At 39.1% G+C, this 17188-nt stretch overlaps 1 protein-coding gene across 4 annotated transcripts in view; it reads left to right on the top strand.

Moving 5' to 3' along the window:
* PTPRZ1 (protein tyrosine phosphatase, receptor type Z1) overlaps nt 1-17188 on the top strand; it is a 201209-nt gene that overhangs the window by 93129 nt on the left and 90892 nt on the right. For all 4 annotated transcript variants that reach the window (XM_005679397.3, XM_005679396.3, XM_013963415.2 and 1 more), the window contains exon 3: nt 15803-15982. In XM_005679397.3, the coding sequence (XP_005679454.2) occupies nt 15803-15982 (180 nt within the window). The remainder of the gene's footprint in view (nt 1-15802; nt 15983-17188) is intronic.

Below are 17188 nucleotides of genomic sequence, written 5' to 3'. Positions count from 1 at the left end.
TATACTCTAATGTTCTACTCTGCATATAAGTTAAATAAGTAGGGTAACAATATACAGCCTTGATGTACTCCTTTTCCTATTTGAAACCAGTCTGTTGTTCCATGTCCAGTTCTAACTGTTGCTTCCTGACCTGCATACAGGTTTCTCAAGAGGCAGATTAGGTGTTCTGGTATTCCCATCTCTTTCAGAATTTTCCACAGTTTATTGGGATCCATACAGTCAAAATCTTTGGTGTAGACAATAAAGCAGAAATAGATGTTTTTCTGGAACTCTCTTGCTTTTTTCATGATCCAGCAGATGTTGGCAATTTAATCTCTGGTTCCACTGCCTTTTCTAAAACCAGCTTGAACATCTGGAAGTTCATGGTTCACGTATTGCTGAAGCCTGGCTTGGAGAATTTTGAGCATTACTTTACTAGCATGTGAGATAAGTGCATTACAGAGTTACCTAAAACCTGAACCTTTTCTTTCTTTTAGGGTGATGGCTTTTTGGCAGGTGATGGTAGAGCAACAAAACCCCCTCATGGTTTCTGGGGACTGTTGAATTTCAGTGATATTTTTCTGATTTTGGTTAAGTATTTGATACCAGGCTATAGCAATGGAAACACTGCAATACTGGGCTTCACTGTTTTATAGCAGTTCATTTTATAACAAAATGAAGGATGACAGATGACTCTGTGGTTGTATCTGTTTAATGGCCTTTAAAAAAAATTGTTTCTTTTCCTCCACCAGATTTGAGACTGGGAGTTGGGAGGGAGCTTCAGTACTTTTTATCCAGAGTCTCCAGTTCCCTGACCGTCTGTTATTCCATCACACACATGCTACTGATCTCCACAGTGGGACTGCAGCTCTCTACCTGCTGTACTTGTCCACCAGGAAGACTAAATTTCCAAAAACAAAAGCCCGCACGGACACACTTTACAGTGCTGCCTCGACAAACTCATGGTTGCCCACACCAGTGGAGCCCTCAGTGTTTCCATCAGTCTGGAATGTCCACAATTTCATTTTCCACCAGTTTCCTCAAGCCCATTCTCTTCCTTCCATCTCTCCCACAGCCAATGTATCTTGCTTCCAGTTTTCCTGAGAAAATGAAGGGAAGGGTTAAGGAAATTCATGCTATCTGCCAGTGTATTTACATGTATTATCTTATTTAATTTGCACAGTGTGAGAGATAGAGATTACCGTTCCTGTGACAGAGAAGGTAACCGAGGCTCAAGTGAATGGTGCCTGCAAATGATGGCCCTGGGATTGAACCGTAGTCGGCTCAACTACCAACCTCTTTTCCTTCCATGGGATGAGATTCTATTCCACACCTGAAGCTCTGTGGCTTGAACCATCAGATTTCTTATTCCTCCATCTCTAAATGTTTGCAAATCCATATTTCCTTGATTTGTTTAAATGTTTCTTTTCCTCTCACAGGCAATAATCCTCCCTCCATAGTTTACGTTGCTCCCTTAGGGAGGCCTCAATCACGGACCTCACATTATTCAAGCTCCTCCTTGTAATAACTCTTTGCCCCTTTTAATAGGCGTGCTTCAATTTCTGTCTTTAAAAAAAAGCACTCCTCCTGCTTGCATCAGTCTTTGTGTGCTGCCCTATTTTTACTTCATAACTAGCTTTAAAAAGCTCTTTTTTGATGCTACTCTGTCATCTCTACTTTAATCTTCTGCCTTCTGTAGTCTAAATTTCAGAGCCACCATTTCATTTAAATAGTTTTATTCTAGGAATACAGGATTTGGAGTTAAGAAATAACCCGCTCCCATAGTTGTTCTTCAGTTATGACCCTGTGGGCTTTCTAATGTGTGTGATATTTACTTTGAGATGATCTCTCATTGCTGCAACCATCCTTCTGTGGCTTTCAGGATAAGGTTTTCTTCTAAATTTGCAATTCTCCTTCAGGCCACTTATTCTTAATTTCTTTGTGTACTTCCTCCTTCCCTGGACTCCCTAAATGTTAATACTTTTCACTGTCTTATCATTAACCTTCTTGCTTGTTAACTTAAAGTATTTCATCCATGTTCATGGTTTTAAATTGTCCTCTCATGCTGTGTTCCCCAGTACCTGTCTGTAGTCCAGACTTCTGATTGGCTCTCAGACTCATATTTTTGATTGCCTAACCAACTTCCATGGAAATCTCAGTCTGCAGATCCAAATCCAGGTGCAGAGTCTTTCTTTCCATCCGTTCTCTCTGTCAGTGGCACAGGTACCATGATACACCCAGGTGTGCTCCAGTCAGGATCTTGGGAGTCATCTTTTGCTTCTCTCCCTTTTTCATTTCCCTGGTGGCTCAGATGGTAGGGAGTCTGCCTGCAGTGCCAGAGATCTGCATTTGATCCCTGGGTCACAAAGATCCCCTGGAGAAGGGAATGGCTACCCTCTCCAGTATTCTTCAGAGTCTGGAGAATTCCGTGGACAGAGGATCCTGGCAGGCTACAGTCCGTGGGGTCGCAAAGTGGGACACGACTGAGCAACTAACACTTGCACTTTGAGTTCTTTCTCACTTTCAAATAAAAATCATTTAAATGTTCCTAAATCCTTGAAACGGCATCCTCCTTTTAGTCTTCAGTTCTATTGTGTTGGTTTGTACCCCGCACGATTTCCTGCCCTAATGCAATTCTTCTTTCCTTCTCTATAGGCTTCATTTCATTTTCAGATTAAAGCACCAGTTAACTGTGACTCATTGTGAATACCATTCTACTTGTTCTGTGCATTGATTCCATTTATACCCACCACATATTAACAGGTTGAGATTACTTATCCTCAGAGTAATAATATTCCACTGTGTCATTGTCCTTCGATCTTCCTCACCTTGTGTCTTTATTTTTTTTCCTGTGGTCTGGAAAAACTTAAGTTGTTTATTACATTGTGCATGTGTGTGTGCTCAGTCATGTCCTGCTCATTGCAACCCTATGGACTATAGCCCGCCAGACTCCTCTGTCCATGGCATTTTCCAGGTAAGAATACCGGGGCGGGTTGCTGGTTGCAGTTTCCTCCTCCAGGGGGTCTTCCTGACCAAGGGATTGAACCTGCGATTCCTTTGTCTCCTGCACTGCAGGTAGATTCTTTACCACTGAGCCATTATTACATTTTAGAGCAGTAATTTTTATTGTTATTATTATCTCAAGTTTTTGTTTGTGTATCTAGGATTTTTCCAAGTTGGTAAAATTGACAGGTATACACTGCTATATTTAAAACGGATAACCAACAAGGTCCTACTATATAGCACAGGAAACTCTACTCAATATTATGTGACAGCCTGGATAGCAGGGGGGTTTGGGGGAGAATGGATACATATTTATATATGACTGAATCCCTTCACCGTTCAACTGAAATTATCACAACATTGTTATTTGGCTGTTCGGTTCAGTTCAGTTCAGTTCAGTCTCTCAGTTGTGTCCAACTCTTTGCGACCCCATGGACTGCAGTAAGTCAGGCCTCCCTGTCCATCACCAACTCCCAGAGTTTGCCCAAACTCATGTCCATTGAGTTGGTGATGACATCTAACCACCTTATCCTCTGTCGTTCCCTTCTCCTCCCGTCTTCTATCTTTCCCACCATCAGGGTCTTTTCCAATGAGTCAGTTCTTCACATCAGATGGCCAAAATATTAGAGTTTCAGGTTCAACATGAGTCTTCCCAATGAACACTCTGGACTGATCTCCTTTAGGATGGACTGGTTGGGTCTCCATGCAGTCCCAGGAAATCTCAAGTCTTCTCTAACACCACAGTTCAAAAGAATCAATTCTTCAGCACTCAGCTTTCTTTATAGTCCAACTTTCACATCCATACATGACTACTGGAAAAACCATAGCCTTAACTAGACAGACCTGTGTTGGCAAAGTAATGTCTCTGCTTTTAAATATGCTGTCTAGGTTGGTCATAACTTTCCTTCCAAGAAGTAAGTGTCTTTTAATTTCATGGCAACAGTCACCATCTGCAGTGATTTTGGAGCCCCCCAAAATAAAGTCTGACACTGTTTCCTCTCTTTCCTCATCTATTTCCCATGAAGTGATGGGACCAGATGCCATGATCTTCGTTTTCTGAATGCTGAGCTTTAGGCCAACTGTTTCACTCTTTTCTACTTTCATTAAGAGGCTCTTTAGTTCTTCTTCACTTTCTGCCATAAGTGTGGTATCATCTGCATATCTGAGGTTATTGATATTTCTCTTGGTAATCTTGATTCCAGCTTGTGCTTCTTCCAGCCCAGCATTTCTCAAGATGTACACTACATATAAGTTAAATAAGCAAGGTGACAATATACAGCCTTGACGTACTCTTTTTCCTATTTGGAACCAGTCTGTTGTTCCATGTCCAGTTCTAACTGTTGCTTCCTGACCTGCATACAGATTTCTTAAGAGGCAGGTCAAGTGATCTGTATTCCCATCTCTTTCAGAATTTTCCACAGTTTATTGTGATCCACACAGTCAAAGGCTTTGGCATAGTATAAATTGATGTTTTTTTGGAACTCTCTTGCTTTTTCAGTGAGCCAGCAGATGTTGGCAATTTAATCTCTGGTTCCTCTGCCTTTCCTAAAACCAGCTTGAACATCTGGAAGTTCACGGTTCACGTATTGCTGAAGCCTGGCTTGGAGAATTTTGAGCATTACTTTACTAGTGTGTGAGATGAGTGCAATTGTGTGGTAGTTTGAACATCCTTTGGTGTTGCCTTTCTTTGGGATTAGAATGAAAACTGACGTTTTCCAGTCCTGTGGCCACTGCTGAGATTTCCAAATTTGCTGACATATTGAGTGCAGCACTTTCACAGCATCATCTTTTAGGATTTGAAATAACTCAACTGGAATTCCATCACCTCCACTAGCTTTGTTCATAGTGATGCTTCCTAAGCCCACTTGACTTTGTATTCCAGGATGTCTGGCTCTAGGTGAGTGATCACACGTGATTATCTGGGTCATGAAGATCTGTTTTGTACAGTTCTTCTGTGTATTCTTGCCATATTTTTGCCACCTCTTAATATCTTCTGCTTCTGTTAGGTCCATACCATTTCTGTCCTTTATTGAGCCCATCTTTGCATGAAATGTTCCCTTGGTATCTCTACTTTTCTTGAAGAGATCTCTAGTCTTTCCCATTCTATTGTTTTCCTCTATTTCTTTGCACTGATCATTGAGGAAGGCTTTCTTATCTCTTCTTGCTATTCTTTGGAACTCTGCATTCAAATGGGTATATCTTTCCTTTTTTCCTTTGCTTTTCCCTTCTCTTCTAAAGAAGAAAAAGTCATAAAATTTTAGACAGTAACTTGGAAGTAAATTTCTAATCACTCCCTCTATTTATTTATACTGAACTTAAGCTAACAATCTTTGATATCATAGTCCTTAAGGAAATCTTGTGCTAGCCTTTTCCTGTATAAATTGATAACTACCTTCCCTGACATTTGTAACCCTCTGTCAGGTGGCTGTATCTGTCAGACTTGCAACGCTTCTCTGCTGCCCTAATGTCAGCATCCCATTAGGGCAGATAATAATGGAAAATGCCGTCTTGACTAAACAACATGTCATGCTGAAATTGTTTGTATTTTATCTGGTTTCAGCACATTTTTAATAGCAACCATAATTTATATTTGCCAACTGGTTTGATCTGTCTAGCTCTGAAAACCTCCCTTTAACCAAAACCATAAGCTGGCATGCCAATTTGTGCTTATAAAAATACATCCTCATTCTTTCTTAATGTGGAAACTTACCTCAGACATCTTTCTTCCTTTGCTTTCAAGTTATGTGAAGACATTTACTGGTGTGACATGAAATCACTCAATGACTGTTACTCAGTACTTTGGGAGTTTATTTTCATATCTTTGAGGAAACTCACTTTCTAAAGCAGCTGATTATGTCATCTGAAAAGTGTTTAAATACCTAAATATATTTATCCATTTTTCTGGAGTACAGTTATATGCTTTTATTGAAAGTAACACTGATTTACATTTCTGTATTTAAATAAACTGAAATTTGAATCCATGACATCTCACTGCTGATAGCTTTGTGCTATTATACATTTAGCTTTTGGTGTATTTGGTAATACCTATGAAGCAAGTCCAGTGTACTTTATAAAGCTTTGATTTATGGCATATGGAATCTTGAGAGGCGTTTATTCAAAGCAGTTACTTGCATTAATGTCACAATCATTACTGTAGCCTACATTCTAATATTACATTTATATTTGCCTCTTAATAATATTTTGTATGTAAGTATGTACAGACACAAATGTTTTCTTACATCAAAACCTGGACTAGATAAGAAATCCATTAAGATTAAAAGCAGTATATGTTTTTCTTAATATCTTGATTTTTAAAGAATCAGTTCCAAGTCCTCTGTTATTCAAATCTTGTTCAATATCAGTAATTTATGGTAACCTTGAAAAGAAATAATCATGTTTATATGAATTTCAGTGGATCTTTGCTGAATGCCTTATACTATATTTTAATTATTTTATTGATTTTTTTGATACTGGAAGGTTAGACTCAAGAATTGTGCAATTTCCTTTGATTTTCATTTTCATCATTTTCTCACTCTTCAAATATTAAAATCTGCATTGGTATTTTACTCACTCTTCTTTATTTTAAACTCTGGTTTTCCCCAGTTGATATTTTTATGTGGGAGACTGATGGAGTAATAAATACTTCCCTACACAGAATGTTTTTTAGAATGTGTTCCTATTTAGAAGGTATGTAGTACAAAGATATTGAAGTACAGGTAGCTGTAGATATTTTATTGAACTATTGTTCATTCAGAAAATATTTATTTAGGCCTTAAGTGCCAGGTTCTAAGAAAGGTGCTGTGAAATTACAGTATGAGCAAGAAACAGAAACATACTGTATTCCAAATAGATCCAGGCTATCTTAGCCATTCAGGCTTCTACAGCAAAATACCATAGATTCGTGGCTTATAAACAACAGAAGTTTATTTGTCACAGTTCTGAAGAACTAGAAGTCTAAGGTCAAGGCACCAGCAGACTTTGTATCTAGTGAGGGCTGCTTCTTAGATCACTGTTTCTTCACTGTAACCTCACATTTAGAAGGGGCGAGGGATCTCTCTGCAGTCTCTTTATTTATGACCTAATCACCTCCTAAAGGCCCCACCTCCAAATGCTATCACATGGCGATTAGGATTCTAACAAAACATTCAGTCCATTGCACTGGGATTGGGCTTCCCTGGTGGCTCTGACAAAAAAGAGTCTGCCTGCAATGCTGGAGACCTGGGTTCAGTCCCTAGATCGGGAAGATCCCTTGGAGAAGGAAATGGCAATCCATTCTGGTACTCTTGCCTGGAAAATTCCATGGACAGGGGAGCCTGGCAGGCTATAGTCCATGAGGTCGCAAAGAGTCGGATACAACTGAGCAACTAACTTTATCAAATCAGATGAAGACACATAGAAGTTGCCAGTGGAAGTGTCCACTCATTATGCAGCCTCCCTCTTCCTGCTCATCCTGCTTTCCTGCCAGTTCAGCCTGTCTGATTAGGCAGCAGTGAGCTTCTTAGCATTCCAAAGCCTCAGTGCCTCCCACTGGCCTCCCTAACTACATCTGATTACAGCCTGCCTTTCCATAGAAAGAGAGGCATTCACTCACTGCTCACTTCTCTCTGAGCATTACCTGCACTTTTCCCCCAGAGTGAGTTTGCCCAGGCTCATCACCCAAGCAGACATGCTCTTAGTTGCCCTCTGCCTTCTGAATTCTGTCCATCCCTCAAAACCTGCATTGCATGCGTTGATAACCATGATTACCTTCTTTCATCCCATCTACTCCTTTATGCACTTGTCTTACTTTTTATTGAACACATTCCCAACCTTCTGGAATGAAAGAATAAACAAGGATCAAACAAACTTGAACTCATGCATATTTCCTACAGAGCCTACGATTGCTTTCCATTCTGCTTGGAATCAAGAGTGCATAGGACGTAAATACTGGATATATTCGCTTAGTGTTCAAAGTTTATTGCCCCAGCACTTAATTTGTGTCTACCGTGTGCTAGACTCAGACTTTGGCAATAAGATATAGATATGATAGATAAGTTGACAAACAACATACAGTCTGTGAAGTGCTCCAGTAGAGGTGAGCGCAGGAGATCCATAGGGGTGGCACTAATTCAGGTGAGTCAATAAATGCATGAAAGAATGGATGACTGTGTGAATGAATTTATTTTAATTCTCCAGAGCTGTCATTTAGTAGTCTGCAGTCCTCCTGATGGGTAAATCATCTTGCTAATCTTCTGCTGCAATGACAATGCATGTCCTAATTTCTCCCATCACAGCATTTGTTAATACTCCTCAAGTGATACACTGTAGTTCTAATGAATTCTGCACACCTGCTTTCTTGGATACATCATCGTGGCTTTAATTACTACATGGACTGCGGTCTCCCAACTGCAAAATTAAAACCATTAATTTGGAAATTTTAAAAACAATATTTAAGCATAGGGTTAAATATTGCTTCATTATCAAAACAGCTACAGCTAGGGTATATTTAATGCTTCTTTGATTTATATTTCATCCTTGTGCACAATTTTAACACAACTTTCTTTCCCTGGATTTCTACTTATGAGTATCTGAAACGTACTTTTTTCAGAGTCCCTTGCAAAAATAACATCAAGGTCCTATATTTTTGGACTTTTTCCGTTTTACAGCCTTTTCACTGAACAATTTTCTTTTCCCTCTTCTAACTCTTTTGTGTTTTAATCACAGAAATTAAGGAGTCTTCCTGAACCTGTGCTGTAGTTGGCATGCTGAGCTAGTAGGTGATTTAAACTGAGTCCACACTCAGTGTAGTCATTTGGTGCACTTCAAACATAATCCAGTGACTCAGGATCGTATACTGTCAGACAATGCACTGTTTGGACACCAGCTCTTTCTTGAGATCCGTTAGCAGAAGTTTAGTGGGGACTACTCAACAAAATTGTCATATAACAGACAGGTAGATGTGGCCTGCAGTTGAATTTAGAAATGTTCTTTCGTTGGTCAGTTTTCTTTCTTTTTTTTTTTCCCCCTTATTTTCATCCTATGCTAGACCCCTGTGAGCTGAGACTAATAAAATGAAAGGCATTTTATTTAAAAAATATATTAAAATCTTTTTAATGTAACTTTTTTTTGTCTGATTCAGTCATTCAACAAACATTTATTGAATACCTACCATGTGCCAGGCTTTTCTCTAGATGCTAGAGTGTGGAAACAAATAAATAAACATAATTAGTATCTTGTGCTCTGCTGTGCTGGCGCTTCAGTGTTGTCCGACTCTTTGCGACTCCATGAACTATAGCCCACCAAGCTCCTCTGTCTATGGGGTTTTCCAGGCAAGAATACTGGAGTGGGTTGCCATGCCCTCCTCCAGACAATCTTCCCCACTCAGGGATCAAACCCACGTCTCTTATGTCTCCTACATTGGCAGGCACATTCTTTACCACTAGCGCTACCTCAGTTCATTTCAGTTCAGTCGCTCAGTCGTTTCCGACTCTCTGCGACCCCATGAATTGCAGCACGCCAGGCCTCCCTGTCCATCACCAACTCCCGGAGTTCACTCAGACTCACGTCCATCGAGTCGGTGATGCCATTCAGCCATCTCATCCTTGGTCGTCCCCTTCTCCTCTGTCCCCAATCCCTCCCAGCATCAGAGTCTTTTCCAATGAGTCAACTCTTCTCATGAGGTGGCCAAAGTACTGGAGTTTCAGCTTTAGCATCATTCCTTCCAAAGAAATCCCAGGGCTGATCTCCTTCAGAATGGACTGGTTGGATCTCCTTGCAGTCCAAGGGACTTTCAAGAGCCTTCTCCAGCACCACAGTTCAAAAGCATCAATTCTTCGGCACTCAGCCTTCTTCATAGTCCAACTCTCACATCCATACATGACCACTGGAAAAACCGGAGCCTTGACTAAACGGACCTTTGTTGGCAAAGTAATGTCTCTGCTTTTGAATATACTATCTAGGCTGGTCATAACTTTTCTTCCAAGGAGTAAGCGTCTTTTAATTTCATGGCTGCAATCACCATCTGCAGTGATTTTGGAGCCCCCCAAAATAAAGTCTGACACTGTTTCCACTGTTTTCCCATCTATTTCCCATGAGGTGATGGGACCAGATGCCATTATCTTTGTTTTCTGAATGTTGAACTTTAAGCCAACTTTTTCACTCTCCACTTTCAGTTTCATCAAGAGGCTTTTTAGCTCCTCTTCACTTTCTGCCATAAGGGTGGAGTCATCTGCATATCTGAGGTTATTGATATTTCTCCCGGCATTGTTGATTCCAGCTTGTGCTTCATCCAGTCCAGCGTTTCTCATGATGTACTCTGCATATAAGTTAAATAAATGCTACCTAGGAACCCCCAATTAGTAACTTAAGAGAAGAAAAATAAAATAAGGAGAAGTGATCGAGAATTGCTGAGGAAGGGAAGTGTATTTTATACAGATTGTTCATAGAAAGCCTCTCTCTAAAGAGATGCATTTGGGCAGAGACCTGATAAGAAGAAGCCTAGCAGACAAATGGGGCAGAAGATTCCAGAAAGTGAGTGGCAGCAAGTGGCAAGCCCCAAGGCTTCTCATGCTTAAGGAACAGAAAAGAAGTCAGTATGGCTGGAGTAGAGAGTCATCACCACAGAGTGGCAGAAAATGAGATCCAAGTGGATGTGACTGGTGACATCATACAGGGTCTGTTAGCCCTGGGAAAGAGTCTCTATATTTTATTCTAATATGAAAATGCATTGGAAGGACCTAAGTCAAGGAGTTATGTGTAATCTAACATGTTCTTTAAAAGATGACTAGCTACAGATTGCATTAGTTTTCTTATGCCACACAGCAAATTACTATAGCACACAGCAAATTTAGTAGCTTAACCTGTATTATCTCATGGTAGACATGGGTCACTTTATTTTTGTTTAGTTGCTAAGTCATGTCCGACTCTTTGCAACCCCATGGATTGCAGCATGCCAGGCTTCCTTGCCTTTCACTGTCTCCCAGAGTTTGCTCAAACTCATGGCCATTGAGTCTGTTATGCCATCCAACCATCTCATCCTCTGTTGCCCCCTTCTCTTCCTGCTCTCAATCTTTCCCAGCAACAGGGTCTTTTCCCAATGAGTTGGCTCTTCTCATCACGTGGCCAAAGTATTGGAGCTTCAGCTTCAGTATCAGTCCTTCCAATGAATGTTCAGGGTTGATTTCCTTTAAGAGTGACTGATTTGATCTCCTTGTTGTCCAAGGAGCTCTCAAGAGTATTCTTCACCACCACAGTTTGAAAACATCAATTCTTCAGTATTTAGCCTTCTTTATGGTCCAACTCTCACATCCATGACTACTGGATATGTCGAAGTCATTGTTTGTCAAAATTTAATGTGTATATGAATCTCCTGCAGATTGTGTTAAAATGTAGATTTTGACTTGGTGAGGCTGCAGTGGAGACCTGATTCTCCTAACGATCTCCTAGTTGATGGTGATGCTCCTTGTGGAACAGCAAGACTTCAAGCCAGGAATGAGGGTAGCTTGGACTAAGGTACTAACAGTGGAGATGAGAAATGACCTAATTAAGGAAATATTTTGAAGGTAGATCGCAAAGGGCTTGCTGAGGAGGAAACAGAGGCACGAGGATGACTTCTATGTTTAGGAATGACAGTGAACGTAAGAGGCATTTGTAGGGCAGAAATCAAGTGTTCAGTTATGGATGTGCTAAGTTAGAATCCACATAAAGATGAGCACAGAATATTATGAACAAAACAGGTTATAAATCATATTCAGTGTTACTAGAGACTTAAAATTTTGTGTTTCTATGCATTACAACTTTAAGACTCTTCCTAAGTGTGCTCAGAATTTATTGTACCGTTTTTTAAAATTTAAGCAATAGGAAGAGCTTTATTGATTCGTACCACAGTTTCTCTCTTGTTTCTCTTACAATGACATGAGTAAAGCAAGCAGTGCTTTCTTGTCTCCATGCCAATGTTCTTTACAGTGAAATTAACATAGTATTATTACTCAATTCTTTAAAGTCGTTCCTAGAAGCCCAAATGTGCATCACTGTGCATATTTAAAGCATATTGTATTCAAGCATTCTCTAAGCTTAGTGCTAAGATTTTAAAACCAAATAAGTTTTCAGTACCTATTATTGATTCTGGTGAATGCCTCACTAGGAGATGAATTGCCTAATTTTCCCAGTCTATGCAGGCAATTCCAAGGTGTGATTAATTATTATTTCTTTCCTGGGTTAAATTATGCAAAATGAGCTTCAGGACACTATGACAGCTTGCATGAAAGTCACCCTCACTGATTCCCTTATCCCAAAAAGATGGTATAGACTAGAGTTGTATGGACGGTATCTTTTCTTATAATTTCTCTGAACATCAATCATTTAAAATCCTGGCCTTGCCCATACTTATGTTGAAAAAGAAAAGCATTTGAAAGGAAGAAGCTGAAAATGGTGCTGCTACCTGCTCTTTCATGGAATGGCTGCAGAAATGCTAGAGTTTAGCCAGAGAAAAGGTTGAGACTTGGATCTGCAACGTTTCATGTATTTTAATAAATGAACATTAAATAAGACATACCCATTCTTACACTGCGTGGGTTCTTAGCTCAGTTAATATCCAGTGAGGTAAGGTTATGAGAGATGGTTTATGGCTTCAGGTAGTTGAAACAAAGGCATTACAGGGCAGTTTTGGTTGAGAGGACTGTTCATTCTGTGGAACAGATGAAAATTCACTTTACGGTAAACAAAATTCTGGAAAGCCCTGTTTTATTTTTCTTCTTGTTAAACAATAAAATCTAAGTTTTATGACCAGAAAGAAAGAAAAGAGAGAGGGAATAAAAAGAGATATTTCAAAGATAGCCTGGATGATTACGTTTCTAAAAGACCCTGAGCAGATGGAAATTTGGGCTTCCCTGGTGGCTCAGATGGTAAAGAATATGCCTGCAATGCAGGAGACTGGGGTTTGATCCCTGGGTCGGGAAGATCCCCTGGAGAAGGGGATGACTATCTATCTACTCCAGTATTCTTGCCTGGAGAATTTCATGGACAGAGGAGCCTGGTGGGCTACCATCCATGGGATTGCAGAGTCAGACATGACTGAGTGACTAACACACAACGCACACACAGATGGAAATTAAACCAAATTAGTCAATGGCTGGGATGACACACAGTCTACAGCCTCCCACCCTCGCTCTGTGGAGAGTGCTAAGGAAGTCAGATCAGAATCTGACTCCTATCAACTGGACATGTTTTAATCTGGAACCCTGGGTTAGGACTAACATCTGATAAGACAAATGAATTTTCTGTGGATTTGTAAGAGTGCGATGGCTAAACAAGGGTCTTGTTGACACCTTCTCTTATTCTCATGATGTACCATATTAAAACCCAGAATCTAAATCTAGGAATACAGTTGTTTCTCAATAACAGAGAGGGATTGTCCAGGATTCCTTCAGATACCAAAATTTGTGGATGTGCAAGTCCCTTATATAAAATGGTGTAGTATTTTCATATCACCTATATACATGCTTCCATAGTCTTAAAATCATCTCTAGATTATTTATAATAGCTAATACAATGTGGCTCACATCGTACAGGAGACAGGAATCAAGACCATCCTCAAGAAAAAGGCAAAAAAGCAAAATGGCTCTCTGAGGAGGCCTTACAAATAGCTGTGAAAAGAAAAGAAGCAAAAAACAAAGGAGAAAAGGATAGATATACCCATTTGAATGCAGAGTTCCAAAGAATAGCAAAGAGAGATAAGAAAGCCTTCCTCAATGATCAGTGCAAAGAAATACAGGAAAACAATAGAATGGGAAAGACTAGAAATCTCTTCAAGAAAATTAGAGATACCAAGGGGACATTTCATGCAAAGATGGGCTCAATAAAGGACAGAAATGGTATGGACCTAACAGAAGCAGAAGATATTAAGAAGAGGTGGCAAAAATACACAGAAGAACGGTACAAAAAAAATCTTCACAACCCAGATAATCACTATGGTATGATCACTCACCTAGAGCCAAACTTCCTGGAATGTGAAGTCAAGTGGGCCTTAGAAAGCATCACTACGAACAAAGCTAGTGGAAGTGATGGAATTCCAGTTGAGCTATTTCCAATCCTAAAAGATGATGCTGTGAAAGTGCGGCACTCTATATGTCAGCAAATTTGGAAATCTCAGCAGTGGCCACAGAACTGGAAAAAGTCAGTTTTCATTCCAATCCCAAAGAAAGGCAACACCAAAGGATGTTCAAATGACCACACAATTGCACTCGTCTCACACACTACTAAAGTAATGATCAAAATTCTCCAAGCCAGGCTTTAGCAATACATGAACTGTGAACTTCCAGATGTTCAAGCTGGCTTTAGAAAAGGCAGAGGAACCAGAGATCAAATTGCCAACATCTGCTGGATCACTGAAAAAGCCAGAGTTCCCCGCAAAAACCATCTATTTCTGCTTTGTTAACTATGCCAAAGCCTTTGACTGTGTAGATCACAGCAAACCATGGAAAATTCTGAAAGAGGTGGGAATACTAGACCACTTGACCTGCCTCTTGAGAAATCTGTATGCAGGTCAGGAAGCAACAGTTAGAACTGGACATGGAACAACAGACTGGTTTCAAATAGGAAAAGGAGTACATCAAGGCTGTATATTGTCACCCTGCTTATTTAACTTATATATAGAGTACATCATGAAAAACGCTGGGCTGGAAGAAGCACAACCTGGAATGAAGTTTGCCAGGAGAAATATCAATAAGCTCAGATATGCAGATGACACCACCCTTATGGCAGAAAGTGAAGAAGAACTAAAAAGCAGTTGATGAAAGTGAAAGAGGAGAGTGAAAAAGTTGGCTTAAAGCTCAACATTCAGAAAACCAAGATCATGGCCTCTGGTCCCATCACTTCATGGCCAATAGATGGGGAAACAATGGAAACAGTGGCAGACTTTATTTTGGGGGGCTCCAAAATCACTGCAGATGGTGATTGCAGCCATGAAATTAAAAGACGCTTACTCCTTGGAAGAAAAGTTATGACCAACTTTAATATGACAGCATATTAAAAAGCAGAGACATTACTTTGTCAACAAAGGTCTGTCTAGTCAAAGCTATGGTTTTTCCAGTAGTCATGTATGGATATGAGAATTGGAGTATAAAGAAAGCTGAGCCGAAGAATTGATGCTTTTGAACTGTGGTGTTGGAGAATACTCTTGAGAGTCCCTTGGACTGCAAGGAGATCCAACCAGTCCATCCTAAAGGAGGTCAGTCCTGGTTGTTCATTGGAAGGAATGATGTTGAAGCTGAAACTCCAATACTTTGGCCAGGTGATGCGAAAAACTGACTCGTTTGAAAAGACCCTGATGCTGGGAAAGATTGAAGGCAGGAGTAGAAGGGGATGACAGAGGATGAGATGACTGGATGGTATCACTGACTCAATGGACATGAGTTTGAGTAAACTCTGGGAGTTGGTGATAGACAAGGAGGCCTGGTGTGCTGCAGTCCATGGGGTGGCAAAGAGTCAGACACAACTGAGGGACTGAATTGAACTGAATACAATGTAAATGCTATGTAAACAGTTGAATATGTGATGTAAATGCTATGTAAATAGTTGTCAGCACTTAGCAAATTAAAGTGTCCTTGGAACATTTTAGAGTTTTTCCTAAATACTTTTGCTCTGAGGTTGGTTGAATTTGCAGTTGTGAAACCCGTGAATACAGAGGACCAGTTGTAATTCTTCTTAAGAATTGGTTTAAAGATGTCTCAGTTTTTCCCAATGTTGTTTCTATTTTTATGTAACATTAACTACTTTATAAACATAAAATTTAGCTTTTGCGTAGTTATTTAAAAACCAAACTTATTGCCATTTTTTCCTCTAGGAGCATTGAATCAAAAAAATTGGGGAAAGAAATATCCAACATGTAATAGCCCCAAACAGTCTCCTATCAATATTGATGAAGATCTTACACAAGTAAATGTGAATCTTAAGAAACTTAAATTTCAGGATTGGGATAAAACATCTTTGGAAAACACATTCATTCATAACACTGGGAAAACAGGTAAAATACTTGCATTTTATTTCTGTCTTTAATATGTTTATCAAACTTAGAGTATATTTAGATTATCTTCATTGTATTTTTCTTTGCATGATGTATGTATTATGAACTGGATAGAAACTATCGGTACAAGAAATCAAATAGAAAATTGGAAGTTTAGATCTTTTGAAATGTGTACAAAAAATTAAATAACCAAAGTCATAATATTCTCCAGTAATATAGCAATAAAGATGCCTCCACAGGAAGAACTGATAAAGATAATATATAGCTAATTAACTTAATAACTTTATCACTGGTTAATCACTTAGTCAATCGGGATTTCTTTCTCTTGTGTGTTTTATTTGATCTTTTCTACTCAGTTGTATGTTATGTTCAATATTTGGATGTGAAAAAAACAATCTACTATAATTGAATTTTAAGAAAGTATTGGTTCTTCTAGATAGAAAGTTTTAAATTATATACTATACTTAGGAAACACTCTCTAATAAAGCTGTTTTTCTTAGTATACAAATTATAATATCATAAAAATTCCAGTAAGCAACAAATAGAAGTTTACAAAAGCTAGCATTTTTTTCTGATGCTATGTTTTAAATGAAATTATATGTATATCAACAAGTTATGTAAAAGCAAATATACTCATGGGAAAAAGATTAAAAAAGAATATTCACTATAGTAGTAGCCATGTTGGGGTGATTTAATTGTAAGTGGTATTTTTCTCTATTTTCCATATTTTGCTAATATAATTGTGTGAATATGGTAATTTAAATCCTGTGAAGGTAGGAATGTTTCTGGATCAGTGCTTGACAAATAATAAGCACTCAATAAGTATTTCTTGAATGAATGATTTTATATGTTATAAGAGGCCTGGCGTGTTGCGGTTCATGGGGTCTCAAAGAGTTGGAAATGACTGAGCGACTGAACTGAACTGATAATGTATTATTAATTAAATATATAATAGTATATTCTCCTAAATGTTAGACATTTTAATTACCAGTTTTAGTGGGTGTTACAAAGAAGTAAAGCATGTAATCTCTCCTTCATTTTTCTTAGTGGAGTGTAGTCAAGCCCTTGATCTTTAGAGCCACACTTTCTAGGTTCAATTTTGGCCATTTAAAGCACAGTATGGAACCTTGAGAAAGTTCCTTAACTTTGCTGTGGCTAATTTCCTTACCTTGTAAAATAGGGATTGTAATGGTATCATCTTCCATT

The sequence above is a fragment of the Capra hircus genome, chromosome 4, assembly GCF_001704415.2.
Source record: "Capra hircus breed San Clemente chromosome 4, ASM170441v1, whole genome shotgun sequence".
NCBI classification, from domain to species: Eukaryota; Metazoa; Chordata; class Mammalia; order Artiodactyla; family Bovidae; genus Capra; species Capra hircus.
Note: the sequence above shows the minus strand (reverse complement) of the source record. Positions and strands in the feature narration are given on the sequence as shown.